The sequence below is a fragment of the Cricetulus griseus genome, chromosome 3 (genome assembly GCF_003668045.3).
Source record: "Cricetulus griseus strain 17A/GY chromosome 3, alternate assembly CriGri-PICRH-1.0, whole genome shotgun sequence".
Taxonomy (NCBI): Eukaryota; Metazoa; Chordata; class Mammalia; order Rodentia; family Cricetidae; genus Cricetulus; species Cricetulus griseus.
Window position 1 is genome coordinate 242,796,140 of NC_048596.1, and position 22,469 is coordinate 242,818,608.

At 40.3% G+C, this 22,469-nt stretch overlaps 1 protein-coding gene across 3 annotated transcripts in view; it reads left to right on the top strand.

Annotated features, from left to right (window-relative positions):
- Elmo1 (engulfment and cell motility 1) overlaps positions 1-22,469 on the top strand; it is a 523,874-nt gene that overhangs the window by 360,510 nt on the left and 140,895 nt on the right. For all 3 annotated transcript variants that reach the window (XM_027409370.2, XM_027409371.2, XM_027409374.2), the window contains one exon: positions 13,418-13,554. In XM_027409370.2, the coding sequence (XP_027265171.1) occupies positions 13,418-13,554 (137 nt within the window). The remainder of the gene's footprint in view (positions 1-13,417; positions 13,555-22,469) is intronic.

Sequence of the window (22,469 nt, forward strand, 5' to 3'; positions counted from 1 at the left end):
CTTCTTTTCCAATTTGTATCCCCTTGATCTCCTTTTGTTGTCATATTGCTCTAGCTAGAACTTCAAGTACAATATTGCAGAGGTATGGAGAGAGTGGACAGCCTTGACTTGTTCCTGATTTTGGAGGAATCACATTGAATTTCTCTCTATTTAGTTTGATGTTAGCTGTTGGCTTGCTGTATATTGCTTTTATTATGTTTAGGTATGTTCCTAACTGTTATACCTGATGTCTCCAAACCTTTATCATTAAAAGGTGTTCGATTTTGTCATAGGTTTTTTCAGCATCTAATAAGATGATCATGTGATTTTTCTTTCTCAGTCTGTCTATATGGTGGATTACATTGATGGATTTTCTTATGTTGATCCTTCCCTGCATCCCTAGGATGAAGCCTGCTTGATCATGGTGGATGATTTTTCTGATGTGTTCTTGGATTTGATTTGCCAGTATTTTATTGAGTGTTTTTGCATCAATTTTCATGAGAGATATTGGTCTGTAGTTCTCTTTCTTAGTTGTGTCTTCATGTGGCTTAGGTACCAAGGTTATTGAAGCCTCATAAAAAGAGTTTGGCAATGACCACTCTGCTTCTATTGTATGGAATACTTTGAGGAAAGTTGGTATTAGCTGTTCTTTGAATTTCTAGTAGAATTCTGCACTGAAGCCATCTCTGGCCCTGGGCTTTTTTTAGTTGGGAGATTTTGAAGACTGCTTCTATTTCATTAGGGTTTATAGTTCTATTTAAGCTGCTTATCTGTTCTTGATTTAATTTTGGTAAGTGATACCTATCCATAAAATTGTCCATTTCCTTTAGATTTTTGAATTTTGAGGCATACAGGTTTTCAAAGTATGGACTGATGATTCTCTGGATTTCCTCAGTGTCTGTTGTTATGTCCCCCTTTTCATTTCTGATTTTGTTAATTTGCATGTTTGCTCTCTGCCATTTGGTAAGTTTGGATAAAGGTTTGTCTATCTTGTTCATTTTCTCAAAGATCCAACTCTTCATTACATTGTTTCTTTGTATTGTTTTCCTAGTTTCTACTTTATTGATTTCAGTCCTCAGTTTGATTATTTCCTGGCATCTCCTCCTCTGGGGAGGGTTTGCTTCTTTGTGTTCTAGAGCTTTCAGTTGTGCTGTTAATTCTCTAGTGTGACTATTCTCGTTTCTTCTTGTGGGCTCTTAGTGCTATGAACTTTCCTCTTAGCATTGCTTTCCAAGTGTCCCATAAGTTTGGGTATGTTGTGTCCTCATTCTCATTGATTTCTGGGAAGTCTTTAATTTCTTTTGTATTATTATTATTATTATTATTATTATTATTGGTTTTTGGTTTTTCGAGACAGGGTTTCTCTGTGGCTTTGGAGGCTGTCCTGGAACTAGCTCTTGTAGACCAGGCTGGTCTCGAACTCACAGAGATCCACCTGCCTCTGCCTCCCAAGTGCTGGGATTAAAGGCGTGCGCCACCAACGCCCGGCTAATTTTTTTTTCTTATTTCTTCCTTGACCCAGAAATTGTAGGTACAATTGCGCATTGTTCAATTTCCATGACTTTGTAGGTTTACTGCAATTTGTGTTGTTGTTGATTTCTAACTTTAAAGCATGGTGGTTTGATACGATACAGGGGATCATTCCAAATATTTTTGTACCTGTTGAGTTTTGCTATGTTGCCAATTATGTGGTTGATTTTAGAGAAGGTTCCATGTGGCACTGAAAAGAAGGTATATTCTTTTGTGTTTGGATGGAATGTTCTATAGATATCTGTTAAACCAAATTGGGTCATAACTTCTGTTAGTTCCTTTGTTTCTCTGTTAAATTTCTGTGTGGTGGACCTGTGTGGTGGTGAAAGTGCGGTGTTGAAGTCTCCCACTATAAGTTTGTGTGGTTTTATGTGTGATTTGAGGTTTAGTAATGATTCTTTTATGAATGTGGATACCTTTGTATTTGGAGTATAGATGTTCAGAATTGATGGATTTCTCCTGTGATGAACATGAAATGACCTTCTTCATCTCTTTTGATTGATTTTAGTTTAAAGTCTAATTTGTTAGATATTAGGATTGCTACTCTTGCTTGTTTCTTGGGACCATTTGATTGGAAAATCTTTTCCCAACCCTCAACTCTGTGGTACCATCTGTGTTTGAAGTTGAAGTGTGTTTCTTGTATTCTGCAGAAGGATGGATTCTGTCTTTGTATCCATTCTGTTAGAATGTGTCTTTTTATAGGTGAGTTAAGATCATTAATATTGAGAGATATTAATGACCATTGATTTTTCATTCTTGTTTGTTTTGGATTTGGTGGTGGTGGTGGAATTGTGTGTGAATTTCCATCCCTTTTTTCTTCTGGCTGTTGGTAAAGTGGGATTATGCATTGCCTATGTGTTTTTGGTTGTAGTTAACTTCCTTGGGTTGGAGTTTTCCTTCCGGAACTTTCTGTAGGACTGAATTAGTGGATATGTATTGTTTAAATCCGGTTTTGTCATATCTTGTTTTCTCCATCTATATTGATTGAAAGCTTTGCTGGGTAAAGTAGTCTGGGCTGGCATGCGTGGTCTCTTAGTGTATGTAGAATATCTATCCAGGACCTTCTGGCTTTCAGAGTTCAGGAGAAGTCAAGTGTAATTCTAATAGGTTTGTCTTTATATGTTACTTGGCCTTTATCCTTAGCTGCTCTTAGTATTCTTTCTTTATTTTGTATGTTTGAGGTTTTGAATCTTATGTGGCGAGGGGACTTTTTTTGTGGTCCACTACATTTGGTGTTCTGTAAGCTTCTTGTAGTTTAATTGGCATGTCTTTCTTTAGGTTGGGAAAGTTTTCTTGTATGATTTTGTTGAATATGTTTTGTGCACCTTTTAGGTGGATTTCTTCACCTTCTTCTATATCTATTATTCTTAGGTTTGGTCTTTTCACAGTGTTCCGTATTTCCTGGATACTTTGTGTTAGGAATTTGTTGTGTTAGGGAGTCTCTTTGGTCAATGAATCTCTTTCTGCTAGTGTATCTTCAATGCCTGAGAGTCTCTCTTCCATCTCTTGCATTCTCTTGGTTATGCTTGTGATTCCTGATCATTTACCCAGCTTTTCTGTTTCCAGCATCCCCTCAGTTTGTGTTTTCTTGTCTTGTTTCATGTCTTGAACTGTTGGAATTGTTTCCTTCATATGTTTGATTGTTGTTGTTGTTGTTTTTTTTTTCTTGTCTTTCCTTGCTTGTATTTTTGGTTTGTTTTTTCTTCCTTTCTTTAAGGAATTTTCTCATATAATCTTTGAGGGCCTCTATCATTTTCATGAAATTGTTTTTAAGATCATTCTCTTTTGCTTCATCTTCGCTGGGATGTTCAGGTCTTGCTTGTGTGGAGTCCCTTGACTCTGGTGGTGTCATATTGGTTCTTCTGTTGTTGAGTGTGTTTTTCTATTGTCTTCTTCCCATCCCTTCTTCCAGTGGGTTCAGTAGGAGCTCTTCCTCTCCTTGTGGGTGTGGGTTCACCGTTCCCTTCCCATTGGTGGAATCAGGTTCATTCCTCCTATGGTGGGACTATTAATGGGGCTTTGGCAGTCTCTGGGCTGCCAGAACTGCCAAGATGGGTTCCCCAGTGCTCAGTCCCAGGCCCTCAGGTGGCTCCCTAGAACATTTTTCTTAATCTGTCACATTTCTTCAGTTTCCTCCAGAGAAACAAAATTAATAGGAAATACACTCTCTCTCTCTCTCTCTCTCTCTCTCTCTCTCTCTCTCTCTCTCTCATAAGAAAACTTGTATGTATTCATGAATATACAAATATTTATGAGGTTTATTATGAGGAATTAACTGTTAGAGTCATTGGAAGCCAAACAGGCCCAGCATGTGCCATGTGAGAATAGTAAACCCAATGAAACTGATGATATTATTTGGTCCATGTCTAAGAAATGAAGAGCTGATATGTCAGTCCCAGTCCTTGGCAGAGGAAGCTGAGCTGACCTGTCCTAGATCATGCAGTTAGGTAGGAAAAATGAACCAGATTATGCCTACCTCCAAATTTTGTACTATTGGACCTGGTGTGTGCCCACCCATATGGGGTAGGACAGATTGTACTATACTCATCCAAATGGAAGTATCCAGGACCACATCTGCAGACCACCTAAGACCATCTTGACCCACAGAATTAAACTTCACACTCATTTCCAAAGCTAGTTAGCTTGTATTTTGCAGGCTAAGAATGCTGCACTCTGGTGGGCATTGCAAAGCCATGTGATTGATTCTCCTTTCCAGAAAATGAGTTTTCTGTACCCCCTTTTCTCCTTAGGCCAAAAACATGCAGTCTCACACCTGAGAATGACTCCAGAAATGATGGGGGTCTTTTCCCCAATAGATGAGGTACCAGGGATCTGAATTCTGTTTCCTACTTTTCTTGATCTGAGTTAGAGGACAGAGGAAAGGAGCAAGCTATATCAGCATGATCATTTTATAATTTTGAGCCAACTCCCAGGGGTTACTTTACTCCTGTTATCAGAAATCTTCATTTACTGGGATTTCTCTATATTTGCTCTTGGCTAAATAGCTCACAAGATGACCTTGTCAATGCTATTTTATGATTTAATAAAAGAACAGGGGCTAAGTTGTAGGAAGCTAACTTAGTCAGACATCACCACAGCTTAAACAAAAGGTATTTTGATTTAAAAGAAAAGTGCCACATTTATATGTTGTGCATTTTATGGAATTAGCATGTGCAGAGCACTTAATACATGGCAGGTGTCCCTTCTTTTCTAACCTCCTCTCCTTTCATGTCCTAATTCAGTGAGTGGATATGCTGGTTTCTTAGTAGAGGCCCAGTTCTTTTCTATCTTTTATTTTTCCATCCATGTACCAATAATATCTTCACATAACTACTCTGGTACTGTCGTTTACAAATCTATAAGTATTTGTTTTGATAGCTTTGGGTCTTCGGAATTTGCCATTCAAGTTATGTACATTAATCACTTTATTGAAACTGGTAACGACTATTACTGAAGTTTAAGGTCCAACACAACCATGGGATACTCAAGGTCATGTTGCTACTCTGTGGTGATACAAGAATTGGCACATAGACCAACCTCCTGCAATTCCTCTTGTCTTTGTAACCAGACGCCATTCCTGAGACACAGCCTCAGTAGATTTTTTTGGTGAAGTGGGTGTCTTGCTGTGTTGTCTATCTTGATTTTCAGCACTAACACTGGTTTAGTATTTCTTTTCTTTTTTCTCCAGGACCTGCAGAAAGGCCTGGAAGGAAAGCCAACAGTGAAGCTTTGGATTCACTACTGTGTCTGTCTAGTCATTGTAGATTTCATGCTATTTTTAAGCTTAGTAGATGGGGAAAGGGACTACCTAGTGTTTTATCAAAGCCAACTTCAGGAAGTGTAAAGTGCTGACAAAGTTTAAAGCCTCCAATACTGTCTGAAATGGCGGGGCTGGGGTGGTAGCATCTATATTGGCTAAATTTATGGAGATGAGGGAACTTCAAGTTCTTCTCCTTGGCTCCTCTTCTCACCTATCCTACCTACGAAAGGTTCTGAACTTTGAGCATCTTCCCACACAGTGTCACTCTGCGAAATCAAACAGTTAAGGAATGCCAATTCTAAAAATAAAAAGCCCAGGGTCTTCTAGGGGACAGCAAGATGACTTTCCTGCAAAAGTAGGTAGGTGTGTGTGTGTGTGTGTGTGTGTGTGTGTGTGTGTGTGTGTGTGTGTGTGTGTATACGTATGCATGCATTTACATCTGAGATTATGAATTAAAGTCTTTTGAGTGTATATGACTTATCTCCTCTTCCTTGTAATTCATAATTTTACCGCAAAATGCCATATGTGTGAGTTCTATTTATTAATCTTCAAAGTGCACATTTTCAAAGATCATTGCTAGTCAAATGGCTCACAATGTCATGGTAGAAATAGTATAATTTTCCCAGTGCTTCTCAAGCCTATGTCTCCTGGTTGTTGCAAATGAGTCCAAAGACTCTCTTTGCATAACTTAGGTCATAGAGATCTTTTTAGCATCTTAAAATTTACATGTGCCTGAGAAAATTACCATGAAAGACCAAGATTGGTTTATACTTGCCAGGGTCATCTTGTCATCTCTCCTCTCATTAGCTATTTTTTTTTAATGTAATGGTCTACATTAGCTCATATGAAAAGGTATAAAAACAACTAACAATTTTCTTATGAAGAATATCCGTCAGCACAGGAAACATTAAGCTTAGCCAGTAAATGTCACTTTGATGCCTTAACACCATAAGTAAAATGTATAGATGGAGTGAGTGTGGGGCCATCCTGTCGCTAAAGGAATTGATATAAATGATGAGATTCGGGGCAGACACAGTCTCCAAGTTCTCTTAACTATTTATGAGTATTAGAGAGTAAAAAGAGAAAAATGCAGTATCTTATGTGTGCATGCATATGTGTGTGTGTCTGTGTATGTGTAAAGTGTTACCTACTTAGTGTATAGTTAAGGGAACTCTGAAGTGGGTTGCAAGGTTGCAAGGTCACAGGGAATTTTTTGAATCAGTTCTTCCTGCTCGTAGCATATTCACTACAGTGCAGGGGCCATTAATTTCTGAGACCCTCAGAACAGTATGGGCCTCACCTCATATTATCCAATAGAAAATAAGAATATATCTACTTTGGCAGGTGTTGCTGTTTTGGATAAGTTCTATATTATGTGAGTTCTCGTACTGAAGGTTAAGTCCCCAGTGTAAACCTAATAAGCAGAACTTTGAAGACATGGAGGCTAGTTAGCCACCGGGGGCATTTCCATATTTAGGGTTACTGCTGGTTGTTTAGAGTGAGGTGTACCATGTGAACAGGTTTTTACAAAAACAAAATCAGCTTCTCGTCCTAGGATGCAATCTCTTTTTTTCACAAATATTTTCACAATTTTCCTGTCTGTCCTGTAGCCAAAAGTCCCTAGGGGAAGTAGATGCTGGCACAATGTTCTCAGTCCCTCTAAACTGTGACTGGCGTAAACATCTCTATACAGAGCATCCAACCTTCAGGATTTTCTTACAGCAGTAGCAAATGGGATAACAACACTGAAGGCAAATTATACATATGTGTGTCACATTCTTACTTTACTTTCAAAACTTACATGTGTAGGTTATAGCTACTTATAAATGAATTAGATGTCGGCAAAATGACATTCTAACTTAACCCTGAGAATGTCTTTATATTTGAAATCGACCAGTGAGTGGATTCTCCCATAAAAAGTGGAATCTTACTGAATTAAAAATAGTGAGCTTAAGAACAATTTGGCTTTTAAAATGTCTTACTATTTTTATCTCATTGAATGCTTCTCTCCAGATTTCATTTATAAAATCACTGCCTGCTACTTCAGTTTTTTTCTTAAATAAGCCTTGCTGTTTTCCTTAAAAGACAATAATAAACTCACCCTCCCTATAATTTTTTTTTAAATCTCTGGATTAAAGACTTTTCTTTAGACGTAGTCCTCCCTTGTGATCATCCCCAAACTCTCCTTTTTAAGTGTGTAGCTCTGGATATCTACACCATGACGGATGAGCTTGGTAATCCTCTTTACCCAAACTACATTGAGCTTACTCTTGTGGCTACTTTCCCATCCTCTCCGTTACTTGATAACATTTTACTTAATGCTGCATATGAGAAGACTGTGGCATGGATCATGAAAAAGATTCCCTGTGTAACCCAGCTGAGAGAACTAGAATTTGAACCTCAGTAGTTTAACTTAAAGCATCTTTGTGACCCTTCTAATATCATGAAGTCTTAAATGTGCCACTTAATCTTTTTGACCGCTACTCCCTTCAAGTGTATCCGATGATTCAGGTGGATTCTGTGATAGCTAATCTCCTTGGCAATGTGACACACCAGGGAAAAAGGAAACCGTAACTGAAGAATTGCCTCCATCAGGACCAGCCTGTGGATGTGTCTGTGGGGACATTTCATTGATTGCTATTTGATACAGGAGGTCCCAGCCCACTGTAGGCAGCACCATTCTTAGGCCCATGGACTTAATTGTATAACAAAGGTAACTGAGCATGACTAAGCCAGATGGCAAGCCAGTAGCAGTGTTCTGTGGTTTCGCTTCATGCTCCTGCCTAGAGCTTCTGCTTTGGGTTTTCTGGATGACAAACTGTAACCTGTAAGCTGAAGTAAATAAACCCTTTTCTCCCTTAAGTTGTTTTTTATCACAGTGTTTACCTCCAGTAACAGAAAACAAACTAGGACAGACCCTGGATGTCTGCATTTTGAAAGTTTTAGAGAAAAAACTCTACTACTAAGTATTTTTTTTAATTTCTGTTTTTAATGTGGGAAGACTCTTAAAGAGCCCACAGGAGTCTTTTGTTTCTTGTGTATCATATGAAGGACTAACTTTCCCCTGATGTGTTCTCTGCTTACTCCTCCGTGAAAAGGGCAAGTCTTAAAGAATCATAGGATAAACTATGCATAGTGGCACACACTTGTATTTCCAGGAGGCTGAGTTAAGAAGACCATGAGTGGAAGGCCATCCGGAGAAATGTTGAAGGACCCCACCTCAGACAAAGCAGAATAAAACAAAACAGGAGGGTAGGATGATGACAAGGCTGTCCTTTCATGAATAGTCTGGAAACACTGGCTTCAGAGACAGAACACTGGGTTCTCTTCCTGGCCCTACACTACAGGATACTGAACTCCATTATTCTTTAGGTTTCTGTGTGTGGAGTGCAGATGGTGGGAGTACCTCCAAGTGGGAAAATCACAGTTGAGTTCCCAGCCCAGTGTTCCCTCTACATTGAAATTTCACCTTTGAAATCTCAATACTCCCACGGGTTTTAACACCATCAATAAGAGTGATTGAATCCACATCCTCCATATATATTAGCCCAAGGCTTATTCCTTAGAGTCTTCTTCCTTACTCATCTCTGGCATTGTTGGAATCTATATGTTGCTATGGAGTATCAATGGTGACAGGATAGTAAAGAATATTCATCAAGCTCTTCAGCATGTACTTGATAGAAATGATTTAATTTAATGCTTTTGAATATCACAATTACATTTCACAGATGATGTTACGGGCTTCAGGAGCTTAATCATCTAAGGATATACAACATGCAAGGAAATCTCAAATTTAATGTTTGCTCACGAATATGTTTGACCATAGCCTTAGTACTTACTGCCTCTTCCCTCCCCTCTTATGACTGCCACATAATCTTAGCCATGTGTTTTCTTAATTTACTATCTGTGGGCTTCCTGAACTTTAACTTTCCATATCAATAATACTCTGTTGAAGCATAGTGAAAACCAAACTACAACAAAGATCCGAGAAAAGAGTAATTTGTACACAGAATTCTATAGGATAAGATTGGGATGTTATAGTATCTCCATGGTGTCACCAAGAGCTGTTTCTAACTATCTAGGATATAGCCCTCATTTTTAGGGTGAAAAAATGGTCATGGGAACTACAGTCACTGTCCCACATTCCCAACATGAAGCAGTTAAAGTAGTAAAGCAAGAGTAAGGATAAGCTAACTACTCCTTCCCCTTCAAGTGCCTTTCCTGGAAACTCTACTGAACAATTTCTACTTTTCTGTCACTGATTTGTGCATGTGACTTGTCTTAGTCAAAAGAGAAGCTGAAAAATGTATTTTATAGCTGGTTGCATTGTTATCAAGATCAAAATTGGGTTAATATTTACATGTACCTTATAAAATTCTTGAAATACATTAATCACATGAATTCATCCAGTGGGGCCTTTGCTGGTGACTGACTACCTGGGGGAAACTTGGTATATGGTAGACACTAAGAGTATCTTTATGCAACAGAAGCGTGGAACTCAAGTAATTCTCTTGGTACCCATGAGAACTGTCAAGATGAAACTAGGCCCAGACCCAGAGAAAAGAGAGGAAGAGCTCAGAAAACAGTGTCCCTGGTGACCTGAATTCTTTTTGGACCATGAGTAGTGGAACAGAAGCAAGGAATCATAGACCTGAAATGTGCTTTAAATATTTAAAGTTGACCCCTTGCAATATTTTACTTTGTAAATATGTGATGAATACAAATGATATTGCTTTAGATTTATGTTTGGGATGTTCAGCAGAGACAGTTAACCAACAAGTACAACTAAGGATTTAGAGCACAGTAGAGCAGAAGTGATAGTCTTTGGAGCCATTTCTACCCAAGTTTTAATCCTAGAACACAATTTGTGACCCATGTATAGTGGTCTGAATGAGAATGGCCCCCATGCACTCATATATTTGAATGCTTAATCCTCAGTTTGTAGAACTACTTGGGAAGGATTAGGAAGTGTGGCCTTGTTGGAAGAGGTATATCACTGGGGGTAGGCTTTGAGGTTTCAAAAGCCCAAGCCATCATCCCCTACTCCAATTTTCAGAACAGGATGTAAGCTCTCAGCTGCTCCTATACCATGCTATCATGGTTCCTTGCCATGATGGTCATAGATTTACTCTCTGAAACTGTGAGCCCACATTCACCTGTTCTTCTATAAGTTGCTGTGGTTATTGTTCTTTGTCATGGCAATGGAAAAGCAACTAAGACAACATGCAGCTTGAAAAGTCATCTCATCTTTCTGAATCTCCTATTTCTTATATTTCAAATAGGAAACAATGGAAAGGAAAAAAAAAAACTAGTACTCCTCCTATGTACTTGTAAAGAAGTGACTACAACTTAGACAAAACCACTGTCTGTGTGTGTCCCACAGTGGTAGAATTGCTGGGTTTAGTGCTATGATCACAAGGCTTTGTGTGTGAGGGGGGGTGGGGTGTTCACACACACAGCAGGCACTAACTGCATTTTTTGGAAGCCCCATTGCATTGCAGATCACGACCTCAGTTCTTGTTGAAGGAGAGGTACAGGAGGTTGAGGAAAGTGTGGTGAAAAATTAATGTCTAAGCAGCAGCCACCAGGAAATTCCCTGTGCTCTTGATGTCAGTGATGGCTGGAAGTCTACTGCTTGGTCAGCTAAATTGTAGGTTCCAAGTGCTTACTTAGGGCCACCTTTAAAAAGCTCATGATGGAAGGCTTCATTTCTACAACTTGTACCTTCCTCAGATATAAAATGAAGCTACCCATAATGCCCACCTTCCTGGGTTGTTACAAAGCTAGTGCCTGTGGAGCCTGGCGCATAATGTAGATCCAATAAATACTGCCTATTTTTATGAGCTTCCTTCCCTCTCTCTCCACCCAAGCAAAAACGGGGCTCATGGGTTTTGGAGCTGTCTCAGCTCCAGTAATGCTATAAAAATTTAACTAGGGCATAAAGTACACATATAATCATACTAGGTCCAAAAACGATAGTATGATAATGTGATTAATAATGAGTTCTTGGATGGTAATAGCATCTTAAGTTGCTTCTGTAGACTTGCAAATTTCATGGGCCTCAGTGCTCATGAAAGTGAGACTGGCGGCTCATTGCCCAGGGCAGCAAGCTGCACAGTCCGCCTGTATTGCTGTTCCACACTCCCTAAATAGCATTGTGTCTCAGGTCAAAGCTTCACATTTGCTGGAGACTCTCAGGGATGGAGTGACTTTACTTGTGTGTTCTTGCGTTTCATTACTGGAATGTAAACGATCTTAATCATAGAGGAAAGTCCTTGGAACAGTGTGCTGGTGTCTGAGGCATGGTGTCATGACCAGCACCTCTCTCCATGTTTATATTAACTTTTATCTTTCCTGTGACAGTTCTCTTTATGAGTTGTAACATGTGATCCTTAGAAAGAAGGCAGAACGAATTTCATTTCTACATTTTAGTTAAGACAATAGAAGCTAAGAAATGCAAAGTAAATGTCTCCAGCTTGCCATGGGCTGGACATGAATCCACATCTTTGCTTCCAGGTCCTTCCTGCATGACTGTATTGCAGATAGTCTCTGTCCTTATGCTGCCTGGGAGACAGTGTCATTTATATAACTTCATATCAAGTTGTCCTTTCAGAAGGGGTGAGCTGTACAAATACATACCCATTTGCTGATGTTTTAGATGGGCAGATATATGGAATCTCTACACACATAAGGCCTGCGGGTGGATATGGTTGGCATATAGCAACTCTGCCAGAGCAGAACATCCTCACTGTAGGGGTGCTAAGGTTCACTAGCTGGGGGCCTGTACCAGAATGGTGTCCCAGAAGTGAAGTGGATGTTCATATACATGGCATACAGCATAGGTCTCTGCAGTAAGCTCAACTCTCGACCCATCTCTCCCCTACTGGACTCCCAAAGCCTAAAATTCTACCACCCCAGGTCTTGAAGATTAGTCAGTATTTGAAGAGATTCCAATAAATTGAAGTATGCACGTTCACTATGTATAACAGCACACTCATAGTTGGTGTGTGTGTGTGTGTGTGTGTGTGTGTGTGTGTGTGTGTGTGTGTGTTTAAATCTTGGAATTTTTTGGTGGGGCTGGACACAAAGCTAAGTTCCCCGAACACTATAACATCCTTCTCCATGACCCAGGTACTAAGAGATTCTTCAAGGACCAAACAAGTTGTCACATTTATAAAAGGACTGTCTGTATTAGGGGCTTTGAGAGATGGTTTGGTGGTTAGGAGGGTTTATTGCTCTTGATAAGTGCCTAGGCTCTGTTCCCAGCATCCACATGACAGCTTCCAATCATCTGTAACTCCAGTTCCACATCTGGCTTTCTCGTCTGGCCTTTGTGGGCATCAGACACTCATATACAGGGTACTTACATACATGCAGGTGAAACACTGGGGCACATAAAAAAAATAAATCCTTCTGTTTTTTAAAGGACTATAAAAGTGCAAGGGTGGGAAATTTCTGGGATGTGAAAAGGGGCTGGAGTGCTGGACTGAGGGGATGGAGGGAGGTGGCTGAACGGAAGCTCACTCTAGTGAACTTGGAAACAGTCTTATCTAATTTCCTGGTTGTCTGTCTGTGAGAGCTGGATATTGCAGCATTCAGGGCATTTGGGTTGCTTTGACCTCCAGCCATCTGTGCCTGGCCTGGAAAGTTAAATGGTCAGTGGCATCAGATGGTGAATGATCACAAATAGACCCTGCTCACTGCCATAAGAGGAAAAAAATGCCCCCCCCGGAGAAATAATCATAGATGTTATGTTCAAAGTTGGAATTAATTGTGTATCCAGGAAAGCCTATCTTCTGCCAATTATTCTATTAGGGTGATAGAGGCATTGTGCCTCAGAAAACAGTTGGAATAGTCTCTCAAAGGTCACCTATGCCAACACTCCTGGACAAAGCCTTTGGGGTCACATCCTGGGGTGGATTAGCAACTGACATTTTACAGTCAAAATATGTGCCTAAAAATAGTTCTGACCCCCTGGCCTTAAGCTTTTAAGGATGGGAGTTGTCCTTTGGTGCCTTTTCAAAAGTACTTTTCTCCATGGCCATGTAATCAAAGGTATCTCTTTCTCTCTGTGGACACCAATGTGGGTTTGACTTCACATTCTACTATATTAAAATGTCTGTCTTTGTTCTCTTCTCTTTCCTCCAGCTAGTGAAACCTGCAATGACTTCCACCCGATGTTCTTCACCCACGACAGATCCTTTGAGGAGTTTTTCTGCATTTGTATCCAGCTCCTGAACAAAACATGGAAGGAAATGAGGGCAACTTCTGAAGACTTCAACAAGGTAAAGCGGGTAGTATACCCTGGTGCTCGTCATGTCAGCTGATGAGTTTGGGGCTCATGCCCCCAACATGGTATGCTGTGTTTCCTCAGCTGTGCTGAGAAGTAGTAGCCAAGGGAAGAGAAGGAAAAGGATGTAATTTTAAATTGCACCAAAAATGGAAGCAGCCACTAGGTATCTGCTAGAAGAAGCTTTGATCCTTTGTCTAAGCAAAGCCACCAACAGAGATACTTTCTGGAGAAACTTTGTCACATTGAGCTGTTCCTTTGTGGTTTTGGTACAGAATGTCTTGTCACTGGTGTAAGGATATTTGAGAAGGTTTCATCCTTCAACCTATGTAGAAGACAAGTACAGAGCCAATACAACCAGAAAGATAATGTCTGGCCTATTGGTCTTTGTGTAGTGTGAAAGTCTTAAGATCATCTATCTTCTATATCCAAAAAGAATTGTTGCTTATAACGAAGGAGCTCTCTCTCTGTCTCTCTGTCTCTCTGTCTCTCTGTCTCTCTGTCTCTGTCTCTCTCTCTCTCTGTCTGTCTGTCTGTCTGTCTGTCTGTCTGTCTGTCTTGGGAAACATGGTTGCATGCACTATTTCTTGGTGTAAAGTATTTGATTATTCAAATAAACATGTTGTGGGACTTTTAAATGTTTTTATTACATGTATTTATTGTGTGTGTGTGTGTGTGTGTGTGTGTGTGTGTGTGTGTGTGTAACACACATGGAGGACAACTTTCAGGAGTCAGATCTTTCACCATGTTGATTCCAGGGCTTGAACTCAGGTCGTTAGGCTTGGTGGCAGGTGCCTTTACCTGCTGAGTCATCTCATCAGCATTTGTATATTTGTTCTTATGCTGTCACTACTTTCAAGAATTTGACTTTTGAGTTTCCATAGGTGTGAGAATGTTTATTGACCAATTTCTTGGTCAACTTTAGTGAGAAGCAGAGTCTCTGCTTTTAGAGATAAAGAACATCTTTACCCTTCAGCAGACATGTATAATAGTGATGCCATAGTTAATTCTGATGAGTTTTAGAATCTGTACAAGTATAGTTTAGCGTATAACACTGGAACATGCTTCTAAATAAGGCTCTGGCCTATTACCAAAGCCCAGTCTCCTGGTACGAGATCATAACTGTCTAAAAGAGGCAAAGAATTTGGTGTCCCACTTCTGTAGCCTTGGTGCATATGTAATGTCTAAATTACAGATGCACTTGCCTCCCTATTGCCTTCTCTCTGAATTTATGTCACATCCACTTTGTTTTGTTTACGATTCTGGTTTATGGCATCTGGAACCACATTGTTTTTAAAAGAAAGGAAAGCAGGAAAAGAGCTGAAGCCTTCATCAGGCACTGACGTGCCTGCCCATCTTCCTGGGCATGGTCACCTCACTCACAGTCAGGGAGTTTCCCTCTGTGGTGCTTACCGTCTTTCCTGTGCACCCGAGCCTGGTTGCTGAAATCACTGAAATCCGGTCATGCCAGTCCAAGTTGCAGTTTAGAGCCATTGTGGATCTCAACAGCACTGCCTGAGCAGGCATGATTCACAGAGGATTGGGGAGGAAAGGAGGCAGTAATTCTCTTGCAATCATAGTCACAGCCTCCTCAATGTACTTCACTTGATTATGAGAGACTTTGCCATTCAGGTGCAAATCACCCCAGAAAAAGAAGGCCTTCCACATTCGAAAAAGACTTAAATCAATAGCCTTTCAAAGTGGCTATGGCCACTCTGCCCTGGTTCAGTGTGACTCTTCATATGCTGTGAGGGACAACTGTCGAGTGGTTGCTTTACGTGTTGAGACACTCACTCCTGCAGGGGAAGGCAACCTCACCATCCATAATGTATATTAACATTGGTTCAAGAAGGAGTGTCCAAGAAGTGCCAAGCATGGGAAGGACAAGGCATTCTAATTTTCCATGATAGTCAGCTTTTTCCATGCTTATTTTTAAAAAGCATATCAAAGACAGATATATAAATACATGCATAGATTTATTGAAATATAAAAGGACTGATACATAGATATAGATGAATCGTAAATAGCATATGTATCACTTTTCTATTGCTACTGCAACAAATGACTACAGAATAAGCAGTTTTTTGTTTATTTGTTTTTTTGTTTTTCAGTCCCCAGATTCTTCTCTTATTCTGTATTACATCAGTTGGTTTCTTTTTTTTTCTTCTTCAATGTTTTTATTTGAATTACAAACAGGATTGTTTTACATGACAATCCCAGTTCCCTTCTCCCTCCCGTCCTCCCCTACCCCCCCTCCCCAACTAAAACCCTACCTATCATATATCCTTTTTGCTCCCCTTGGATGGTGAGGTCTTCCAGAGGGTGTCATCAGAGTCTATTGTATCCTTTGGGATAGGGCCTAGGCCCACCCCCATGTTTCTTGGCTCAGGGAGTATTCCTCTATATGGAATGGGCTCCCAAAGTCCACACCTATGCTAGGGATAAGTACTTTACTACTACAGGAGGTCCCGTGGATTTCTGAGGTTTCCTCACAGAAATCCATGTTCCTGGGGTCTGGATCAGTCCCATGATAGTATTCCATCTATCAGTCTGGGGAGCAAGAGTTCCCCGATGTTCAGGTGCTGGTGAAAGTAGAAGCAGACACCCACAACTAATCACCGAACTGAATTGGAATTCAGCTGCAGAGAAGGACGAGTGAAAAGTAAAGGGGCCCAGACCAGAATTAGCAGTTTAAACAACAGAAATTTCTTATCTGACTGTTCTCACTGGGCCACAGTTACAGCTTCTGTAGAGCTCCGCTCCTGTCTGGCAGTTTTAAAAGAGAATGTGTTGCCTTGATTCTCTAGTTTCTAGAGGCTGTTGCCTTTCTTGGTTTGCATCCTGTTTCTCCCTCTCCAAAGCCAGCTGTGGGTCCAGTCCTCTCTGATACTAGCCCATCCCTCTGATGTCATCTTTTAAGAATCCCTGGAATGTATGGAATTTGGATAATCAAGGATAATAATCTCCGGTTTTAAGATTGCCAAAAAGCAACTTTAGTCCTACCTGTAATCTAAATCATACTTTGCCATGTAGCACAGTCACAAGTCTTGGAAATTAAAACATGGGCATCCTTACAGGGCATTTTTATGCCCACCATAGTCTACATTTTATTTGTGTGTGTATTTGATCTTTAAGTGTCAGTAACAACTTTTAATGTAATATTGATAAGTCTTTTTGTTTGTTATTTTTACTGGTAGGCATAACTTGAGAGTTCTGCTGGTAGCTGCTCAAATACAGATATGTTTGTGTCCCTTTTCTTTTGTGTCCCTGTTCTGCCTGCAGTAGCCTTTTTATTTTAGTGGGAAAAAAAGAAAATAGATGGGAGGCTGCTATGTGACAGCCACTACTGCAATTTGAAGAAGGTCTTTCTCCTTTTTTTATTTCTTTTTTCTTCCTTCCTGCCTATCAGCCACTGTGTTGCTATACTCTATAATAAATGGGAAGAGAGAGAAGTGCTGAAATTGAAATCAGTTCACTTTTCTTCGTGTTATTAACTTGGTAGCAGAGGAGATTGAATTTAGGAACAAATGTGAGTTCGGAGTTACTTGGTAGATTTAAATGATTTCATGTTCCTGAGACCGTCCAAATTCGAATTCAGAAATATTTTTAAAAGAACCCAACATGAAACACCATTGCTTTTGAACTATTTTGGATACTATCTTAGACTCTGGTCAGTTTGTACACAGCAGGGAGACATAGTGAATTGAGCACTTCAAGGCCCTTAATTCAAAATTTAAATTTTGCCAACACAACACATATACCATGACCTATCAGGGGCAGAAATAGCTTCTGCTACCCACCTGCCTTGGACCTTGGTCTGGGCCATCTGAAATGTGCTAATTAATACCACTGCTTGAAGAAAGTGTTTGGATAAGCAGCTGTCTACTGCTCTTCCAAGCTTGAGAAGCAGCAGATGGAATGTTTCTCTTATTTATGTAAGAGAAGTAGAATTGGAGAGTGATTAAAATATTTATGCTTTGAGAAGTACTTTCACTTTCTCAATATAGCAGTCTACAGAATAATCCATTGATTCAGGCCATTGAGTTTGTAGTCTGTGTTTTTGCCTTTTATTACCAATATTTTAGAGCATGCATTATTCATTTTTATGAGCATCAGGGAAGAGCTAAACTGCCACTAGTTACCTCCCCACACAAGCAGCCCAACCATCATTTGAAGATTTCATTTTTGATGTTCTGGGTACAAGGATATTATTTTGTGCCTTTGTGGATATTGTTGCATTTTAAATATTCTAACAAGGGTTTACATGTAGAATATGGATCTATGTGGCACCATTCCTCAGCCTTGGGTATATTTGAAGCACCTGGTGCTTCTTATCTCAGCGGGCAGTTGGAACACAGACCAGTGAACTCAGGAGCTGGGTGAAAGCTACCCATGAACATTTTCATGTAGCTAGACTTGCTAACTAAAGCTGATTTGTATCATTGGAATTTCTATATGTTGATATGGGCCATACATATTTCCAACTAATACAGATTGCCTGCATTAATAGAGTACTGTGGCCACCCATAGTTCTCATGGGTTCCCTTGTTAGACCCCAGGAAAACTCAGGTATCTGGGGCCCAGGCCACTACCGCCGTCACCCCAATCACCAGGCGGATTCGAGAGCTTGCTGCAAACTGCACAAGGCTTTATTGTAATTTAACGAGCTAACCCCACGTTAGCTCGGGTCTTTCACCCACCCGCCATGGCGGATGGCTTGCAAAAGACAGCTCGAACCCACTGCGTACAGATCTTGTAGGGCAGCGTAAGGGGAGTGTCTAGGGGTACGCACAGGCTCACTATTGGTGTACCCTCCAGGCTTGGAGGGCTTGCCCTGTGTTGATTGGCCAACTGGTTGTTTATGGCCCATAGGCCCTCCCAGGGTGGTTGCTATGCTCTGCGTCATTGCTGTGCGCTTGTCTGTAAAGTACACCCAGGGTCGTAAAGCATAGCGCCACCAGCTAACGTCTGATTGGTTCCTTGTCATGAGGCAGGCATCTGACTTTCTAGTGACTAAGACAAGGTCAAACAAGCATGTGTTCGGCCGCTATGACTGTCTAAAGGAGAGCTGGTCCCTTCACCCTGAGACCCCAGTGTCTCCTCCATCTGCTAAGTTCTAGCTGTGGAGGCCATGAGGCACCATGAATAGGGCAGAGAGGGAAGATGGTTCTATTTAAAGTTCAAGTCTCCTGCAAGGACTTAGCTACTTGTGGGCCCTGCTGCTCAGTCAGAGACCACTGGTCTTATTCTGACTCTCAGGGATCCCACTGGTAGAGTGGGGATACCATCTTAGGAATGCAGAAGGAAGCATTTGTGGGAGGGGACTTTGAAGCCCCAACCCCTTCTGCTGATCATTGCTGCTGGTCAGTATTGGTCATTCTGAGACCTTTTGTGGCTCCAGGGCCCAAATGTCCACTTCTGTAGTGAAGAGACACCAGAAGCACCAGCTTCCAGTCTAGGTCATTTAGCTACTCAAGAATTCTATGCCTGAAAATTCACAAAAAATTTTAAAATGGAGATGGTATTTCATCCTCTCCTATGGTGGTGTATTAGTAATTGAAATAATAAATAGAAAACAACTTTGTGGAAAGTAAATTCATATGCAGATATAACATGGATATTTTAAGAAATCATAACATTAATCTTCTGTGAAACATGAGTAAACAGCTTTTTTCAAAGTCATAATATATTATGTTAAAATGATTGTGAATGTTGAAGGTGCTCATGAACCTTACATTAAATTCTGAATTGAATCGCTAACCTTCTAATAGTGACAAAAGTAAAATTATGCTGATTTCATCAACTTGTTTTCCAGCAACTTTATGAACTGCCTTGGTTTTCCTTGTTGCACACCAAGATAGCAACCTAATAGAAAATCAGCAGTTGGCAAGAGTTAAGGCCTCTTCAACCATTAACTATGTGGGCAGACGTATTTGATGATAACTATCTGTTTTTATGGCATCATCAAAGTCAACATTACATACCAACATCACATAACTTTGCATGTTTCAGTGTACCAAAATGGAAGTAACAATTTTAAAAGCACCCTTACTGTGAAGTAGCTTGGCTATTTTGGAACTTTATCCAACAATAAAATAAGCTAGGCACTCTTGGAATCTGCGGCTCACTGAGGAAAAGTCATGGATGTTTAAAATATCAGAGACTGCTCTGGGATAACCCAGGCCCAGCAAAGCAGCTGCCCATGGCCAAGCTGTGAACTTCATCTGTGTCAATGTAGAAACTCCCATTTAGGAAGAATTAGAGAATGGACCAGAAGGAAGCATTCTGAGAAATCCCCTGAGGAAGATCCACAGAGAAAAATCAGCCTCTAATGGCTTATGGTGTGGCATAAAATGGGATGGTGTTTAAAATGCTAAAGCCAGAAAATGTCTGTGCTCAAAAGGGAAATACTTGCTTTTTGCGTTGCTTTTGGCTTACTGACTTTCAGTGTGTGCTTTGCAGAAGACAATTGCATATTCAGAAGTTCTCCTCCTAGGCATGCTCAGCTCCATAGCTGGGCAAAAGGCGCTCTTTAGGTTCACTGAGCCAGCCTATGGAATGAAAGGTGGTCTGTAACTCTCATCATGAATAAACATGAGCCTCCTCATTTGCATGAGGCAGGTGACTGTAAAATATCTTGCAGCAAGTCATGAAAGGAAGCTTTGTGTGTCAGTGCCCAGGGGGAGCTGAGAGGACTCAGAGTTGTTTATCTTCATTAGAATTCCATCTAGTGCTGCTGTTATTGATCTGAACTGGACCTGGTGTGGCTAATAAAGTAGGTGTACATTTTAATTGAAACATGAATATTTAAGTAGAGGAGATGTCTTTTAAAGAACCCTCATGTCATGCAATGAGATTATGTATTTTATTTTAACTGTCTAGGCTATTAACAAGCATTTAGTCAAAAGCCTTCTCATCTACCACAATAGGTTTCTGGGTTTGCAGTGCAGGCAGTCAGACCTCCTCTAGAACCAAATGCATTGTATGAAGAGATGTATTTTCTTTTCCTGTCATGTTTCCCTTTGGATAGTGGCAAATGGATTCCCGTGCTTGTGTTTTTCAGCTGTTAATTTAAGGTAGCATTGGGCTTTGTTCATGAGCTTTGCCACTTTTTATTAGACTTTCCTCATCAGTCATAATTTCACTGTTTTGGGGAAGCAGAAAGATCAAGAGTGACTTTGTTGACTTTGGTTTTGTACAAAGCATTTGTTGAAATAGAATGTAATTTATTTGCTTTATAAAAAATGTGTTGGTAGCTGCAAACCTGAGGGTGCCTGAGTGAGGCAGGCAACTGCAGTGTGGAGCTGTTTTGCAACCTCATTTGGTTACATCCCTTCCCTAATCAACTTTTTTTTCCTGAAATTGTAGTTACAGAAATAGTGAGTATTGAATATTTGTACCCAAGATAGATTTTTTTCAAATGTCAATAATACATGTTTTCTCCTACCTTTATAGAAAGAACCACTGAAGTTTGCCTTAGTCATAAAGGGAATTTGTCCACAGTAGAAGGAGCTTTCTTTTCAGGTTCCTGATCTTAAAGGTCTCCCTTTTCCAGTTCACCTCCAAACGCACTACAGGTGACTCAGTGGTGGACACAATGGTGACTAAAAAGTTCAGGTCTTCCTTTCTTGCAACTAGATGATCTTGTGGAAGGAACTCAGCATTTTGGGTTTCAGATTTCTCATCTGTGAGATAGGAACAAGATTATCCACCACTCAGGAGGACTTTGTACTCTTGTGCTATCAGGTAGATGAACTGTGTATTTTAGCTCTGGATGGGAGCCAGTACCAGGCAATAGTAATATGGAGGTGGTGGGCCCCATGCCATAGGGTTTTAACTACAAACTTCTTCAAGAAAAGAGTGGCTTAAAGAGAACAATTCTTGAATAGAACACTCATTGCTATGGTTCTAGCTTCACAGGGAGCATGCCACATTCATGAAGAAGCTATATATGACCTTTTCCAGGTATCCTTCACCTGCACACAAATGCTCCCACACTTACAAATGAGAATGCATGGAGACCCAGAGTCCCCCAAACATTCGTAGTGTTGCTCCTGTCCATATAATTGCAGTAAAAATGGTTAGATGAGTTAACATGTCTTTGAAAGGCTAGCTGTAACATAGTCTGCTGAACTCACAGCTAGTGTGTTTTGCCTTCTGGACATTGTCTACAACTGAACATGAGTAGTATAAAATTCATGAGTTTCACAAATAATTCTAGATAAACCTGACAATGATGATATATTTCTAGGGTATCCCTTTGTAATCCAAGCCTGGCATAGAGTTCTCACTTCTCAAACCTTTATAACTTTCTTTGATATGTCAAGATTTTGTAAGTGTGAGAAAGAAACAATTAGCAGGCTCTTCTGCTGGACAGAAGTGCTATCCATCAGTCCCTTGGTTCAATTACAGACCATCCCTTAGCAGGAGAGTAATCACTATTCACCGAGATGACTGCTTTACATAACTCTATTCCTCCGATGCTTCTGAAACTCCTTTCCTTCTATTAACTGTGCTTTGGGGCTCTCTGTGAGTGCTTAACAAGTTCCTGTGACCTGATTTCCAGACTCCATTGTCGATTATATGAGGGATTTGAATGGCATAGAAACTATTTTATTAGTATATGTCTAATTAACAGGAAATCATGCACATTTTAAGTAAGCCATAATGAGATGAAAGCATTTCAGACAGGAATCCGAGTTGCCTAGCTAGGAAGGGTACTGTGAGGTGCTGATCTCTAAATCCAGACTTCATTGATCAAAAAATATTTATCTTATAATTGCAAAGTAAATTATGTTTAGTGGAAGATTTAAAATGCAGTTGTAAGGAGTGCAACAAAGAGAAGATCATGTCTGTGTCATGTAGTTGTTCACTATTTTCACCTGAAAGGGCCAGGTGTGATGGGTAGGG